A 13507-nucleotide genomic window follows, 5' to 3' on the forward strand; every position below is an offset into this window, starting at 1 on the left:
TAAATCTTAACAGTAGGCCCCTAAAGTAAAATGAAGACAATTGTGTAATGCTTGTGAATTTCTATAAATGTCTGATATTTCCATTGATGTGAGGCGAAATGTCCTGGGCCGAAACGTCCATGGGGCGAAACGTCCATATACCATGTGGGGCAAAATGTCCATTGAAATGGGGCGAAATGTCCATTGAAGTGGGGCGAAATGTCCTGGGCCGAGACGTCCATGGGGCGAAACGTCCATAATCCTGTATAGATCACTGGTGGGAATTCTTGCGAAATACCCATGTCTATCAAAGATCGTCATATCTTTGCAGAATTTTCTTGGCCCACACGTAGAATCATTGTTCAATATCGTGAGGCATTATTGTGTATATTATCAAAATATTCTAGGTGTATTGGAATTCAGTGTAAAATAAGAGTACTTCTATCATGATAAATGCTTGTCACAGCTGCTAATGGAACAAGGACTAATTCAAGAGACCACAACAGCATCATAGTTTGTACAGTAATCAAAAATCAAGTCTGCAGTACAAGTGACATGGCACGCTTTTATCAGCATTTCTTCTATTCATGTCTCAAATGGATGCTTTTCTGTAATTTTGCATTATTTTAATTTTTAAATGCAAATTAATATTTTATATATGTTTGTGTGTTCACAGATGCCTATGCATATATTCCAGGCTTGATACTTTGATTTTTAAAATCACTTAATTATTTAGTGTCCAGCCAGATTCTTCACATCATGTTGTATATACAGTACTGTAAATATTGTACATAACAGATAGAAGGCCTCAAGGTAGATTAGTTCTGTAATTAAGTTACCTTCTCTAAATAAAGTCATTACTATTATTATTATTTTTATTATTATTATTAACTCCCATATCTCTTGCCTTGGATGTCATATAATTACAACATCTGTAAAAATAATAATAATGCAAACTTAATATCACCCTGTTTAATAAAGTCCTGTTTAAGTCATATTCATTATTAATCTGAAACCTGATGAAATGTATGAAAAACTTCTGAAACTTCAGTAAAATACTATATAATGATCAAAACTGTAGTGAAATCTCATAAAAGTTTTAGTCAAATATTTGTGAAATCTCACCGAACTTTTCAGTGAAATGAAAAAGCCTTAAAGGTAGACCTGAATGCTATATACCGCTTTCGGTAATCTTATTTCAATCGACATTTCAAGTACACTGCAAAGTTGGGACATACATTCATTCACTGGATTGGGAGATATGACCCTTTTAATATCACCAAAATGCGACTTCTATGGAAACAACCGAGCGACTTTATGTAAACAACCCCATACGCACGCGCGAGCTTGTGACGTCACAAGAGGAACCTGCGGTTGGCTAGCAACATGGCTACTCGTTGTGACAGTCAGAGCGAACATGAACCAGAATTGGAATATTCTTCCTCTTCGTTTGATGAAGGTCAAGAAGAGATTAGTGAAAAAGGCGTCGAACCTTATCGCTATGAACCATATACAAGTGAAGAGTCGGCATTAGAGGAAGAAAGGGAAGAAATTGAACGAGATGTTGGCAACAGGCTGAACAATACTGAATGGTAAGTAGGATCGGTCTTGTTTCTGTGATACTGAGGCTTATTTCTCTGATAGGTCCATTTGACTTTTTTCCCCATTATATCATTTAATTTGTACATGCATAACACTGAACAGAAACGTGAATAAATACAATTCTTGTTTTATTTTAAATATTTGTATACATATAGGTATATACCCTCGATTCGCACAATTATGCCAAGGCAGTCATTTTGATATACCCTGTCCTTTGTCTAGAGATATCATAAGACTTCCAAGGTGACTTGCTTGGCAGCATAAAGTTTTATCAGCCATATTTTGGCACATTTGATAATATGTTTTCTTGTTGATTCAGTAAAATGTTTAACCTCGTAATTGTCAAACACCTTCACTACCACACTATAACTGTTTGAATATCTCAGATGTGGAGAGATATGTTAAATGAAACTCGGACTTCCTGATATGGTACACTCTTTTGGCAATATTGCTGATCCTTGCATGTGTTTTGGGTGTAATGCATATTTAATTTAATAAACACTTTTTACATTAGCAATACATGCCTGAAATAACTTGCCTGGGATTTTTATTATTATACAGGTGTCTTTGTGATCGGTGTCAAGTTATGCCAACAGCAGAGGAATCTCAGTGCTACCATAAAATTTCTAAAACATACGACAAAATCACTAGCTTTAATGAAGCATTGCAATGTATAACTGACCATCCTGGGTTCCCATCAGTCTGTCTGGACCGTTACGTACTCGAGACAGCATATTACCAGTACAGACAGCAATATGATCAACACATGGAAGACAGCAATGAGTAAGTACATATTATTACATAACTGAAGTCTGTCAATATTTCAAAGTTAAATAACATCTTCACCCGACACATTTATTCGATATTATTTCTGCTCACTAATTTGTAACCGTACCATGACTTAGTTTTGAACATAAACAATTGGAAATATTAACAACTACAAATATTTCAATATTAAAATGAATAATTGAATAAATTATAATTAGTATGTGTAATTGTATTTTCTTTATTTCAAGTATATATATAGTTTTTAATCAATTTTCAGGAGGAGGCGGTATGTGGCATATCGGCAGTTTGTTCGATGGTGCTGGGGGTTTCTTGGGCAAAGAAATCAGAATTCCACTGCCAGCATGTGCTGTCCACAAAATATGACACGCTTTCCCATCTGATACCTATGTTGGATTCAAATGGCCTAACTAGCTTTTGAATATCGAGACGTGTGAAGACACAGCCAGCTCTTTCTCAGGACACTTCCAAAAATGTGTAATTGTTGGCTGGAGGTAGTACCTTTGGTGCATATAGAAAGTGTCCATGTTGGTATGGGCCATTTTCAGGAATTCAAAAATCCTCATGGCTTGTGACGGAATGGCTCCAGCAAACAAAATAGCAGCTGAAAGCTGTAGGTTTCCAGCTGGAATGGATCCAACGAAGGGCTGGCTATTCCATGATCTTTTGTGGTTACAAAAGTCACATTTCTGGACAATATTACTAAAAGTTCCCATTCTGTGATTAATATTTCCTTGAGCTTCATTTCCACAGTTAACACACATACTGAATAGGCTTAGGAGAGCACTCTCTGCTACTAAGAACTTCTTTTCTTGATGAGTTGACCTTTGTCTGTAAGAAAAATAAACATTTCTTGTATGATATGGACTTCAAGTACAGCAAGGAAAGTTGCAAATAAAAATAGAAATACTAACAACTAAATGCTGAACTATGCTTCCTTTTCTCTCTAGGATTTTGAAATTGTTAAAACGACAGTCTCCTCTACAAGAAAACCACATCTGTTGTAAAATGAAATCATTCAGGACTGATCTTGACACATTTCCTATAAATGAACCTCAACATTGAGGCCACTTTTATAATATAGCTAGATGTTGCCAATACTAAAGGTGGGCTGGTGACTGTATTACATAGGCATCATTGTACTTGCCCCTGACTGTATTACATAGGCATCATTGTACTTGCCCCTGACTGTATTATATAGGCATCATTGTACTTGCCCCTGACTGTATTACATAGGCATCATTGTACTTGCCCCTGACTGTATTACCTAGGCATCATTGTACTTGCCCCTGACTGTATTACATAGGCATCATTGTACTTGCCCCTGACTGTATTACATAGGCATCATTGTACTTCGTGACTGTATTACCTAGGCATCATTGTACTTGCCCCTGACTGTATTACATAGGCATCATTGTACTTGCCCCTGATCCTCATTAAAGCTGCTCTGCCAGGATGAATTTCTTGAACTGGTAGCAGCATAGGAATGTCCACTGAATCGCTGAGGTTAACTGTTATTTCACTGGACTTGGATGTCGAAGAGGTATTCAAGTCATCCACAGTAACTGTTGTGTGATGTGGTTCATCCGTGTTATTAGGGTTATCAGTTTGGGTACAACAGCTCCTTACTTTGGGCTTAAACAGGACCTGTAAACCTGAGAAAAATATAAAAATATTTACTTATACTCAAATTGTGTATACACACATATATATATATATATATATATATATATATATATATATATATATATATATATATATATATATATATATATATATATATTGCTGTTGGTATTATAATTGTTATGTATACATGTGGAAATTAATTAGTTATAAAAGAATATCCATTAAGTCGGATTACAGTGAGCAATGAGCTTAAAGTGATGCCTCTTTGGTATAAAATCGGGCTTTCATACAACTAAAGGTTTGAATCAGCTTTGCTGGGCCACATCGTGGTCAATTTAAGATCTAGACCATCAACCATCTCCATTACCTTTGTCAACTTTCCTTGGTCCACTGTACTGGGTCCTAGTAAATTTTCTCTTTGGTCTGAGTGACGTCTGACAACGAATTGTTACTGTTTTCACCCTTGAGTCACAGGCATCATATGTCTGGAAAATTTTAGAAAGAATCAAGTATAGCAACTGCCATGGATGACTACAGCCTAATTTCAACCAAGCGGATATCCTGCCCACCCACCCGACCTCCTTTCCACCACTGCTAGACTGTGACACTAGGTTTATAATGCAACAGAAGTTACTATATTTTCAAGTTGTGTATTTCTACATTACTTTTATGACTTTTTACCCGAAACTTTATTTAAGGAAAAATACTTAGATAACTTAATATTCAAATAACAATCTGTCAACTTTAGGACATGCATCATTGTAGAAAAAAAGTACAATAGTACCAAATCACATGGGTGGGATAATGATTTAATAGAAATACACACATTACTGAAGTGTGTGACAATTTTGTCATATATTTGCATTAATCAAATTCAATATTATTTGTTGGTAAAAAAAATGTAATACCAAATTATTTTAAAAACATCTATTTTTTCCTGATTATTGAATGCTCTGCAGTGCTTACAATCTTGCTAAGTGAAACCTACCATATCTGGGTCAGAAAAAACAGTTCCATTCTCTGCCTCTTCTTCTGCTACTGAACTTGTACATGTAGCCATAACATCCTGTAATGTCCGAAAGATAAATTTAGCTGATGTTATACTGCCAAGCATAATACTGATGAAATGGTCATGTGAAACTCTACACGAAGAAACTATTACATACAATTATATAAAATATTTTCCACCTCACTATTATACCAATGAAACCTGTCCATATGAATGTGTGACAGGCTATTCTCTCTCTCTCTCTCTCTCTCTCACACACACTCACACATGTACACTAACATGAGAAAGAATCATTCATAAAGCAATGAAATAAAAAGAAGACAATTTGCAAAAGTTAGAAATACTATATTACCCGTTCTCTCTCCCTCTTCTTGTATGCCGATCTCGGGCACTTGCGTGTCTGGCCTGAACTATTGGTTGTGGTGGGTGGGTGGCTTTCATCCATATCAGGACTGTGAGCAAGCTTTGCTCGTGGCATAATGGATGGTACTGCATCATGGAGAAGAGTAGCTTTTCTCTTTATTCCAAATGTAGCCATCAAGCTCTGACTGGGCCCAAAAGAATCGGGTTGAAAATGCTCACTACAGATTGTGGCATGTTTTGAAGGCTCTCTCCAATCCGCTCTTGTCAGCCGCACAAACCGGGACCAAAGTCCTTTATATTTAATGTCCGAGGGAAACAAGTGCAATGAAACACAATCTTTTGGTGTATTGCTACATCCACCAACGATACACCTCTTTCCCATAACTAGAAATACATGCAGTCAGAATACAATCCAGAGACGCTTGACAACGATACAACAATGGTTCCTTGCAATGTCAGGTTCCTCTTGTGACGTCACACTGCCTGAGATCAAGGAAACTGCCGAAGTTGTACTTGATTTACAGAGAATATTCATGACATGTACATTTAAAATAAATATCTCGCCATCCGTTGGTCGCATAGGGTAGAAATTTTCAAATACTACATAAATAATGATATTTTAATAATTTAGAATCAAGTGATACGGGGGTCTCAGGTCTACCTTTAAGTGATGCCATCATGGATTAGGCTTTGTATGCGAGAAAGAAAATGAGGACAAGAAAAACCTAAATCTTATCTGATAATGTCTGTCAAAATAAAATTTATGCTCCATTTTAAAAATTATGATGAATAATCATTGATTTCCAATAATGTCTAAGAATCATTAGGCAGTTTAATAGAAATCTGAAGCAGATGGTTTAGACAGAAAGCGCTTAAAAAACCCGTCTGAAATCCACCTTAAGCATTCCTGGAAAATTGTGTACGTAATGAACTATTACCAAATTCCATATGAACTATTTACAAATTCCATATGGACCATTTACAAATTCCATATGGTAAATTTGCCAATTCCATATGGAGTATTGCCAAATTCCATATGGATTATTCACAAATTCCATATGGATTATTGCCAAATTCCATATGGAATTTTAATTTTATTCCATATGGACAACCTACAGATCTCATGGACTAATTAGCATATTCCATGAGATTTTCCATACGGAGTATGTATGGAGTCCATAACATTTCCATATGGATACAGTGAAATCCATAAGAGTGGTTCAACTGTAGAATAGAAATGTCCATATGGATATTTCTGTAAAAGTATGTATGGATTCCATATCCAATCCATGTGGAAAAGTTCGTACGGGCGCCAACTCCATGGCAATACTGCTTTTCATTCAGAAGTTAGTAGTGAAAACAAGATTTTTTAGATGGCCACTGAGATGGTTATAATGGTCACCAGATATCTACCATTTTTATTCGGATCAACCAAAGATCAAAAGTCTTTTGGTGAAAAGCCCATACTGAGATGACCACTGATTCATATTTTTTAAGATAGCCACAGTATTTGCCATATTAGATATCTATTTTCAACCAGACCATGGAATTCATGTGTGTGTAAAGTTTCATGGCAGGTTTGTTTAAGAAAAGTACTGATAACAAACTTGTACTAATGGACGGATGGACACTGGATGACAGATGATGGATGAATGACTGATGACAGACCACCCTATAAGATCCTCTGGTCTATAACCATTAGAGCAATTTAAACAAAAGTTGGTAGTACTATTGGCCGACTCATGCAATAAGGATGAAAGAAGCCATAAAGATCATTCCATTTTACTTTCAAACTAAAATTAAAGCTCAAGAAATTTATACTGTGCATCATAGTTCAAGTACATGTGCAATATTAGTATTTATCAAACTAAAGACAAAAATATCTAACTCAGAGTAAGGTTAAGTCAAAATTTATCTTTGAGGGTTAAAGTAGTTTTGCATTTTTTTCTTATTCTTTTATTTCTCTCCCCATAAGTTTTATTTAAAGACAAGCAATGTTAACCTTTTCTACCGCCTGGCTGCGATGTATGCAGATTTTAGTCTGCTTGTTGGCTCCATATTCATCACACCACATGCATTCTGGATTGTCCTGACACAACTCTTGGCTGTAGTTTGCACAGTGCTGGACTTCCTTACCTGCATCAGCCTGAAAGAAATCATACAACTGTACATTAGAAAATATTTCAAATCTAGATGAAGAATTCCAAGCAAGTTATGAATTAAAATAAGATAAAGTATTCACACAGTGAACTATTTCTTGCACGTAAATATGTAGCAGCCACTGATTTACACCTCACAACACTGTGTTATACCTTGGTATTACAGGTGGAGTCAGGCCCATGTTACACTCTGCTGTGGGGTGTTGCACTTTGATTTACAACCATGGAGTTTCCATCTGCTGCAGGCCCTTTAGGGGTAAAGGTGAATATCCACAGTAATCTATAAAATGATCAGGTTAACCTACTCCTGTTTGAGGAGTTGAAATGATTTGTACCTGGTGAAAGTAGTACTGCTACGGAGTTAGAATACAACACCAGCTTATGTCAAATAAACCACATCAACTTTCAGTATTATTACAAATAATATCATTAACCACACCAACACACATATAGTTAGATTGTTAACGTTTGTACATGTCCCAATAAACCTGCCACACATCCAGACATGTTTTTGTATCTTTGACTTATACACATATCAATATTAAAAAACAATAATAAAATTAAACAAATGATCAAAGCTGTACAAATATCTGCGTTTCATATGACTTTAACACTTTTGAACCTGGCCCTCCCCTAATATGGCTATCTGCAGGGAACAGGATCTGAAACTCAACACCGTGATGCCTCCATGGAAGACAGCATAGACAGATTTATTTTTACCATGGAAATGTGGATTTTCTGTAATCCACACTGTGTATACTGTAGGATATGATCCTGGATAATTGTCCTGATCTTAGTCTGAAATACTGTAATCAGATTAAATTTTCTTAATACTAATGAATGTTACAGTTGACTGTGACTTTCACATGCTCAAAAATATTTAAAAAGTGATTAATTTCTCTCATTGTCTATAATGAAATATTTTCTTTTTAAACTCTTTCCAGACACTTCTCCCCACACAAGTAATTCGACACTCAATTAATAAAACATCAAAATTATAATGCAATAACATACTTTTACATCAACAGTATTTTTTAAAATGTTGCCATTACAAGTTTGAAAGCATGTGCTAACTTAAACATGTAATTGAAAACTCTGAAGATAAGTGTGTGTGTGTGATTTTGACTTTTAACATAGCTTTAACAATTTTTCAGTCATATCGCTACGATGTCTGCAGTGTGGCAAGTTATAGTGATGTCTAGCACTAGGGCATCATGCCGCAAACATGTAGCACAATATCGTCCCCAGTCACATTATCCTGACACTAGGCTGACCAGTCCTAACACTAACCTGTTAATGCTGAGTGCCAAGCAAGGCAGCTGTTAGTACCATTTTTGGAAGTCTTTGGTATGACTCGGCCGGGGATTGAACCCAAGACCGCCTGCATCCGAGGCGGATGCTCTAACCACTAGGCCACCAGAGCGGTTTTTGAATATAAGTGCTATGGCTACTGCGGGGGAAAAATATAAGGAGTAATCAAAAATCAGGACCCTCGTCACTTACTTTATTAGCTAGACAAAATCTGTATGAATGATGTCACACACGAACATAAATCAAACTCATTAGGTACCAAGTGTTGCTAATAAACAAGTTTGATAAGATGACTGAACCCATGAGGATTTTACCACCCCCACCCCTCAATCTCACAAAACCAGTAGTTTATTTGGTACAAAATGACACCCGATAGGTGCAATTTAATTCTTAATGAATTTATTTCAAAACCACTGAGTGAATGGAGGAATACTGCATCACAAAAAGATCAACGGTCAGAAGGAAAAATGGTAAACACCATGTTAAAAATGTCCTTACCAATGGAGGTACAATGGATGCTGGAAACTTAAAGGCCTTGAAATCACCACGTACATATCCTGAGAATCCACCCACCACCAGGAGCATGTTGTCATAGGCAACTGTGGCTACATGTCCAAATCTGCCTTGTAATGGATTTTCAAGCACTGTGCCTGTAAAGAACAGTTAAAAGCACATGCTATAATCAATATTCGAAAACTGCAAAATCAAAAGATTGTGACAAGACTCAACTCCTGAAAAATTAAAACAAATAAAAAATGGAACTTTGTCACCAACCTCTGAACACATTATGTACAATTTCTTCGAAACATGTAACTATGGTTTAACATTTATGGACTTTTGCAGAACTGGACAAATTTATTTGCCTTTCAAATTTGACCTGGGCAAGTTCAAGTTTGTGAGGTACTTGTCCATGGGGGCAAGCAAAAATACATAAGTAAGATAAAAAGATCGGGGTGGGTCACCTATTCAATTCATAATGCTTTAAGTGTTTACATCTAAGCTTCCACAAAGCCAAATGCTGCTGTATTCTTTTGCAAACAGCTCAAAAGAATACATTTATAGTTACTTGTTTTGTAATCTGGTGGTTAAATATTACTAAATTCAAGGAGAAATTGTTGAAAATGCATTATCATTTCAATATTTGTGGCAGGAGTTAAACTTGTACACTGAACTTTTTTTGGGGAAAAAAACTATTTTTAGTACAGTACCTTCTTCCAGTCGACATGATACATAGTGTTCTGCAAAACTGTTCCCGATTATCAAGCAAATATTGTTTAATTATCACACTAGTTGTTTAATTATCACATTGGTTGTTTAATTATCACATTAGTTGTTTAATTATCACATTAGTTGTTAACCTGTTACATTTTGACTTGATTATCCTTTTTGAGAAGTTGGAATGAATACAGACTTATTACATTTTTGTCAAAGAACACATGAAAAGGGTTGAGCAATAAGTCAAAACCCCATGTTGATCCCCATCCATTCATGAAGAGTAGAGATAAAATTTTCAAGCTGATTGGCATGGTGGCCATACTGGATATCAGATCAGTACTGGGTTTTTTCTTTAGGACCAACTAGATATCATAAAAAGTCTTTGTGAAAACCACATGTTGACATGACCACATGAGGAGGAGTAGCAAAATTTTAAAAATGGTTGCTGTGGTGGCCATATTGGATGATCGAATAGAACCATTTTAATTTATGACCAAATAGACCAAAGGATAAATGTGTGTGCAAAGTTTCAAGGCAATCCTCCAAGTAGTTTAGGAGGATCAGCAAGAAAATACTTGTTCCGATGGATGTACATTGGATGATGCCATAAGCTACTCTGGTCTATCACCAACTAGGCACCATAGGAAGTCTTTAACATCAGGACCAACCAGATTTCTTATGATTTAAGTCTTCATGAAACGTGTACGTTGATACACCCATCTATTTTGTAGGGATTTCTATAGCGAGTGTTGCTGTATCTGGTTTATGGCTAAAACACTTAGCTGCCAAAGGAGATACACCGATTTGAAATTGACACTGAACCTAAGACAACCTTTCCTCAATAGATAGGGCATGAAACTCACTTCCTTGTCTTGTGGATGCATGGAAGTTACAACCCAAAACTCACTGACTTTCTTTAAAGTCTGGTCCTAGAGAAACCTGAGCCATTATGGGGTCTTTGTATGGTTCTAGTTTGCCAAAATATAAAACTGGAGGTAGGGGTGTGCAAATGCAGTCTTCCTAGGGGAACCAGGTCCACTGCAGAGTTCAAGGTACCCTGATGAGATATGGGCAACCTGATAACCAGGGAATGACACTTGGTGCCTTCATCATATCAGGATCATGTCCACTCTTTCCATGGAACAGGGAATAATAATCCAGTTACGAGGATATTCATCCCATTTATATAAAATCCTCAGATGGGACAAGCTCCAATTTTTTCTAGGTTTGATAATTGACACAACCAGGTCTCAATGAAACAGCAGCATGGAAGATCATGTCTGAGAGCCATCATAGACCAATCAGTCTTAAAAATACTGGATCACAGGGATCCCCAATGACCTTAGATGGCCAGCTACTCTTACCAATGCAACGCTGAACCCTGGGTGGAGAATTTAGGAAATTTGGACAAGTGTAATTGTGGAAGACTACACCATCCAAAAAGAACTGGAGGTACTTTCTGTTTGAAGGAAATATAGTGATCTCAGGTTATGCATCCAGGAGGTTGACAGAGACTGCCCAGTTGCTGGGTCTTTTGGAAAGCCTAAATGAGGCCATGGTCTCAATCCTGAAAGATTCTTCCATAAGAAACTTGGTTACAGTGCAAGCTTTTAACCTTTTTGGAAACCAAGAAGATCTGTGAGTAGAAAGTAGAAGACTGCTCATCAACTGTGCCCTTCTGCAGAAGGGAATGCATCTTGTCCTTTAATTACACCCAATTTATCTGATGGAATTGCAGGAGGGTCCTTGCCAGAGGAGAGCACTCCTGGAACTGAAGCCAGTGTCCTTTGTTTATGAACAGAGCTGTCAGCTCCTAGGAAATGGTCAGGCTGACAACACTTCCTAGCTCATTTTGACTGATCAGGAACTGATATGGGGGACCTGTGATGTTGGTCCATCAGGTTCTGGGAAGTCATGAAGGGGATGAGACCTCCAATGAAAGTCTCTGCCTTCAGAGCAGCAGCCAAAAGAAAATTCTTGCTGTGCTCAAACAAGACTTCAGAAATCTCCCTAGCAACACTGCAAATAGTGCCATGGATACTGACAGAGCATTCCAAGATATTTTGGTGACCACTTTGAGCAAGGACTTAAGTTTAGGTGGGCACAATGATTCCTACTAAATCACGCTGATGAGTGCTTCAGTAAAACTACTGGCATGTGAGGCTATGATAACCAATGACCTTTCTTAATTAGGAGACAGGCCCAAGTCCCTGATGAAATACCCATGAGTCACACCCCAGCATCCAAGGTGGGAGGTTCATGGAACCATGGGTGTGAATCTTGTAGCTACAGATGGTGAAACCAAAGTCTCAAGGGGAAGGGGGGGAATGACCACCCTCATGCTGCCAAGTTAACATTTCACTCTTGGTAAACCTTTAAAAGACTTAGCTGACTATGTGCACATTGCCAAGTATGGTAAAAATAAGAGGACTGGTCAAGAATTAGCCAAGGAACATCCCCCCCGCCAAACTTTAAAAAATCTTTGAGTCTTCTTAGCCAAAGGATTTTGGGATACTAATATACGGGCATATAATGGTAAACTTCATTTATTGCTTTGTAAAATGACCACACCACTTTCTTCTTACTCCATCGACAAGTTGAAGTTTTCAGGGGACTACAGAAGAGGAGGAGGTGCCACCTCAGCCTGAACTATGTTAAAGTCCTGAGAGAACACCAAGACCAACAGGACATCCTCATTTTGCTTCCACTACAGAGAGTTCGGACTCTCAAACCCCACAACTCTCTGGTGCAAGGGAGATATGTCTCTTTAGTATGGTGGAGACCTGGAAATAAAGGCAACTTTATCACAGGACTCATACGAAGAGCTTGGGAATTGTCCTACATGCCAGACTCAGCTGGTGTGCAAACCCACTTATGTGAGACTAAACTCAACAGAAATCAGAAAGAATGAAACATCAAGCAATTTTTACCATTAAAAGAAAAAGAATGTCTTACAAAAGGTCTCTAAGGTTTCTAGCAAAGAAAAGGAAAAGATAGCTACCCAAAATAAAACGAACAACAATAAATAATAACTATTTTAGAATATATTTTATATCTTTCATATTTGTAATTAGATGGGGATCGTTCTTTTATATGTACACTACTTTCAATAATTTGTTCAAAGTGGTTCTCGGAAATAATTGAACAATATGTTAATACTATAACAAATTAATAATCAGACAACATGCACTTTTATTATAGATCCTTTAAATGGAAACAACACTGAAATTACCACATGATGCAGAACAGTACACACGTTTTGCATTTGTGTATGCCTGTATGTACAATTACATGTAGTTAATAAACAGTGATATATGTTGTCGTAATGAAACTTGTCTGATCTAGGCCCTAACATCTAGGCCCTATCTGGCAAAATCAAAGAAATGTAAAACTTGTCTGGGTTTTTTTTCTCTACACTATGCTCACTCATCTGTGCACATGCCTAGCTAGACCACTG

At 37.0% G+C, this 13507-nt stretch overlaps 1 protein-coding gene and 1 pseudogene across 3 annotated transcripts in view; one reads left to right on the forward strand and one right to left on the reverse strand.

Annotated features, from left to right (window-relative positions):
• LOC149777776 (multiple epidermal growth factor-like domains protein 8) overlaps positions 1-13507 on the reverse strand; it is a 151497-nt gene that overhangs the window by 112206 nt on the left and 25784 nt on the right. For all 3 annotated transcript variants that reach the window (XM_089938810.1, XM_089938812.1, XM_089938811.1), the window contains exons 4-5: positions 9334-9485; positions 7368-7511 (exon numbers count right to left, since the gene is read on the reverse strand). In XM_089938810.1, coding sequence (XP_089794936.1) covers positions 7368-7511; positions 9334-9485 — 296 coding nt within the window. The remainder of the gene's footprint in view (positions 1-7367; positions 7512-9333; positions 9486-13507) is intronic.
• Positions 1713-2869, forward strand: LOC149777777 (uncharacterized; annotated as a pseudogene).

Source organism: Sinohyriopsis cumingii, chromosome 17, assembly GCF_028554795.1.
Source record: "Sinohyriopsis cumingii isolate HCF-2022 chromosome 17, ASM2855479v2, whole genome shotgun sequence".
NCBI lineage: Eukaryota > Metazoa > Mollusca > Bivalvia > Unionida > Unionidae > Sinohyriopsis > Sinohyriopsis cumingii.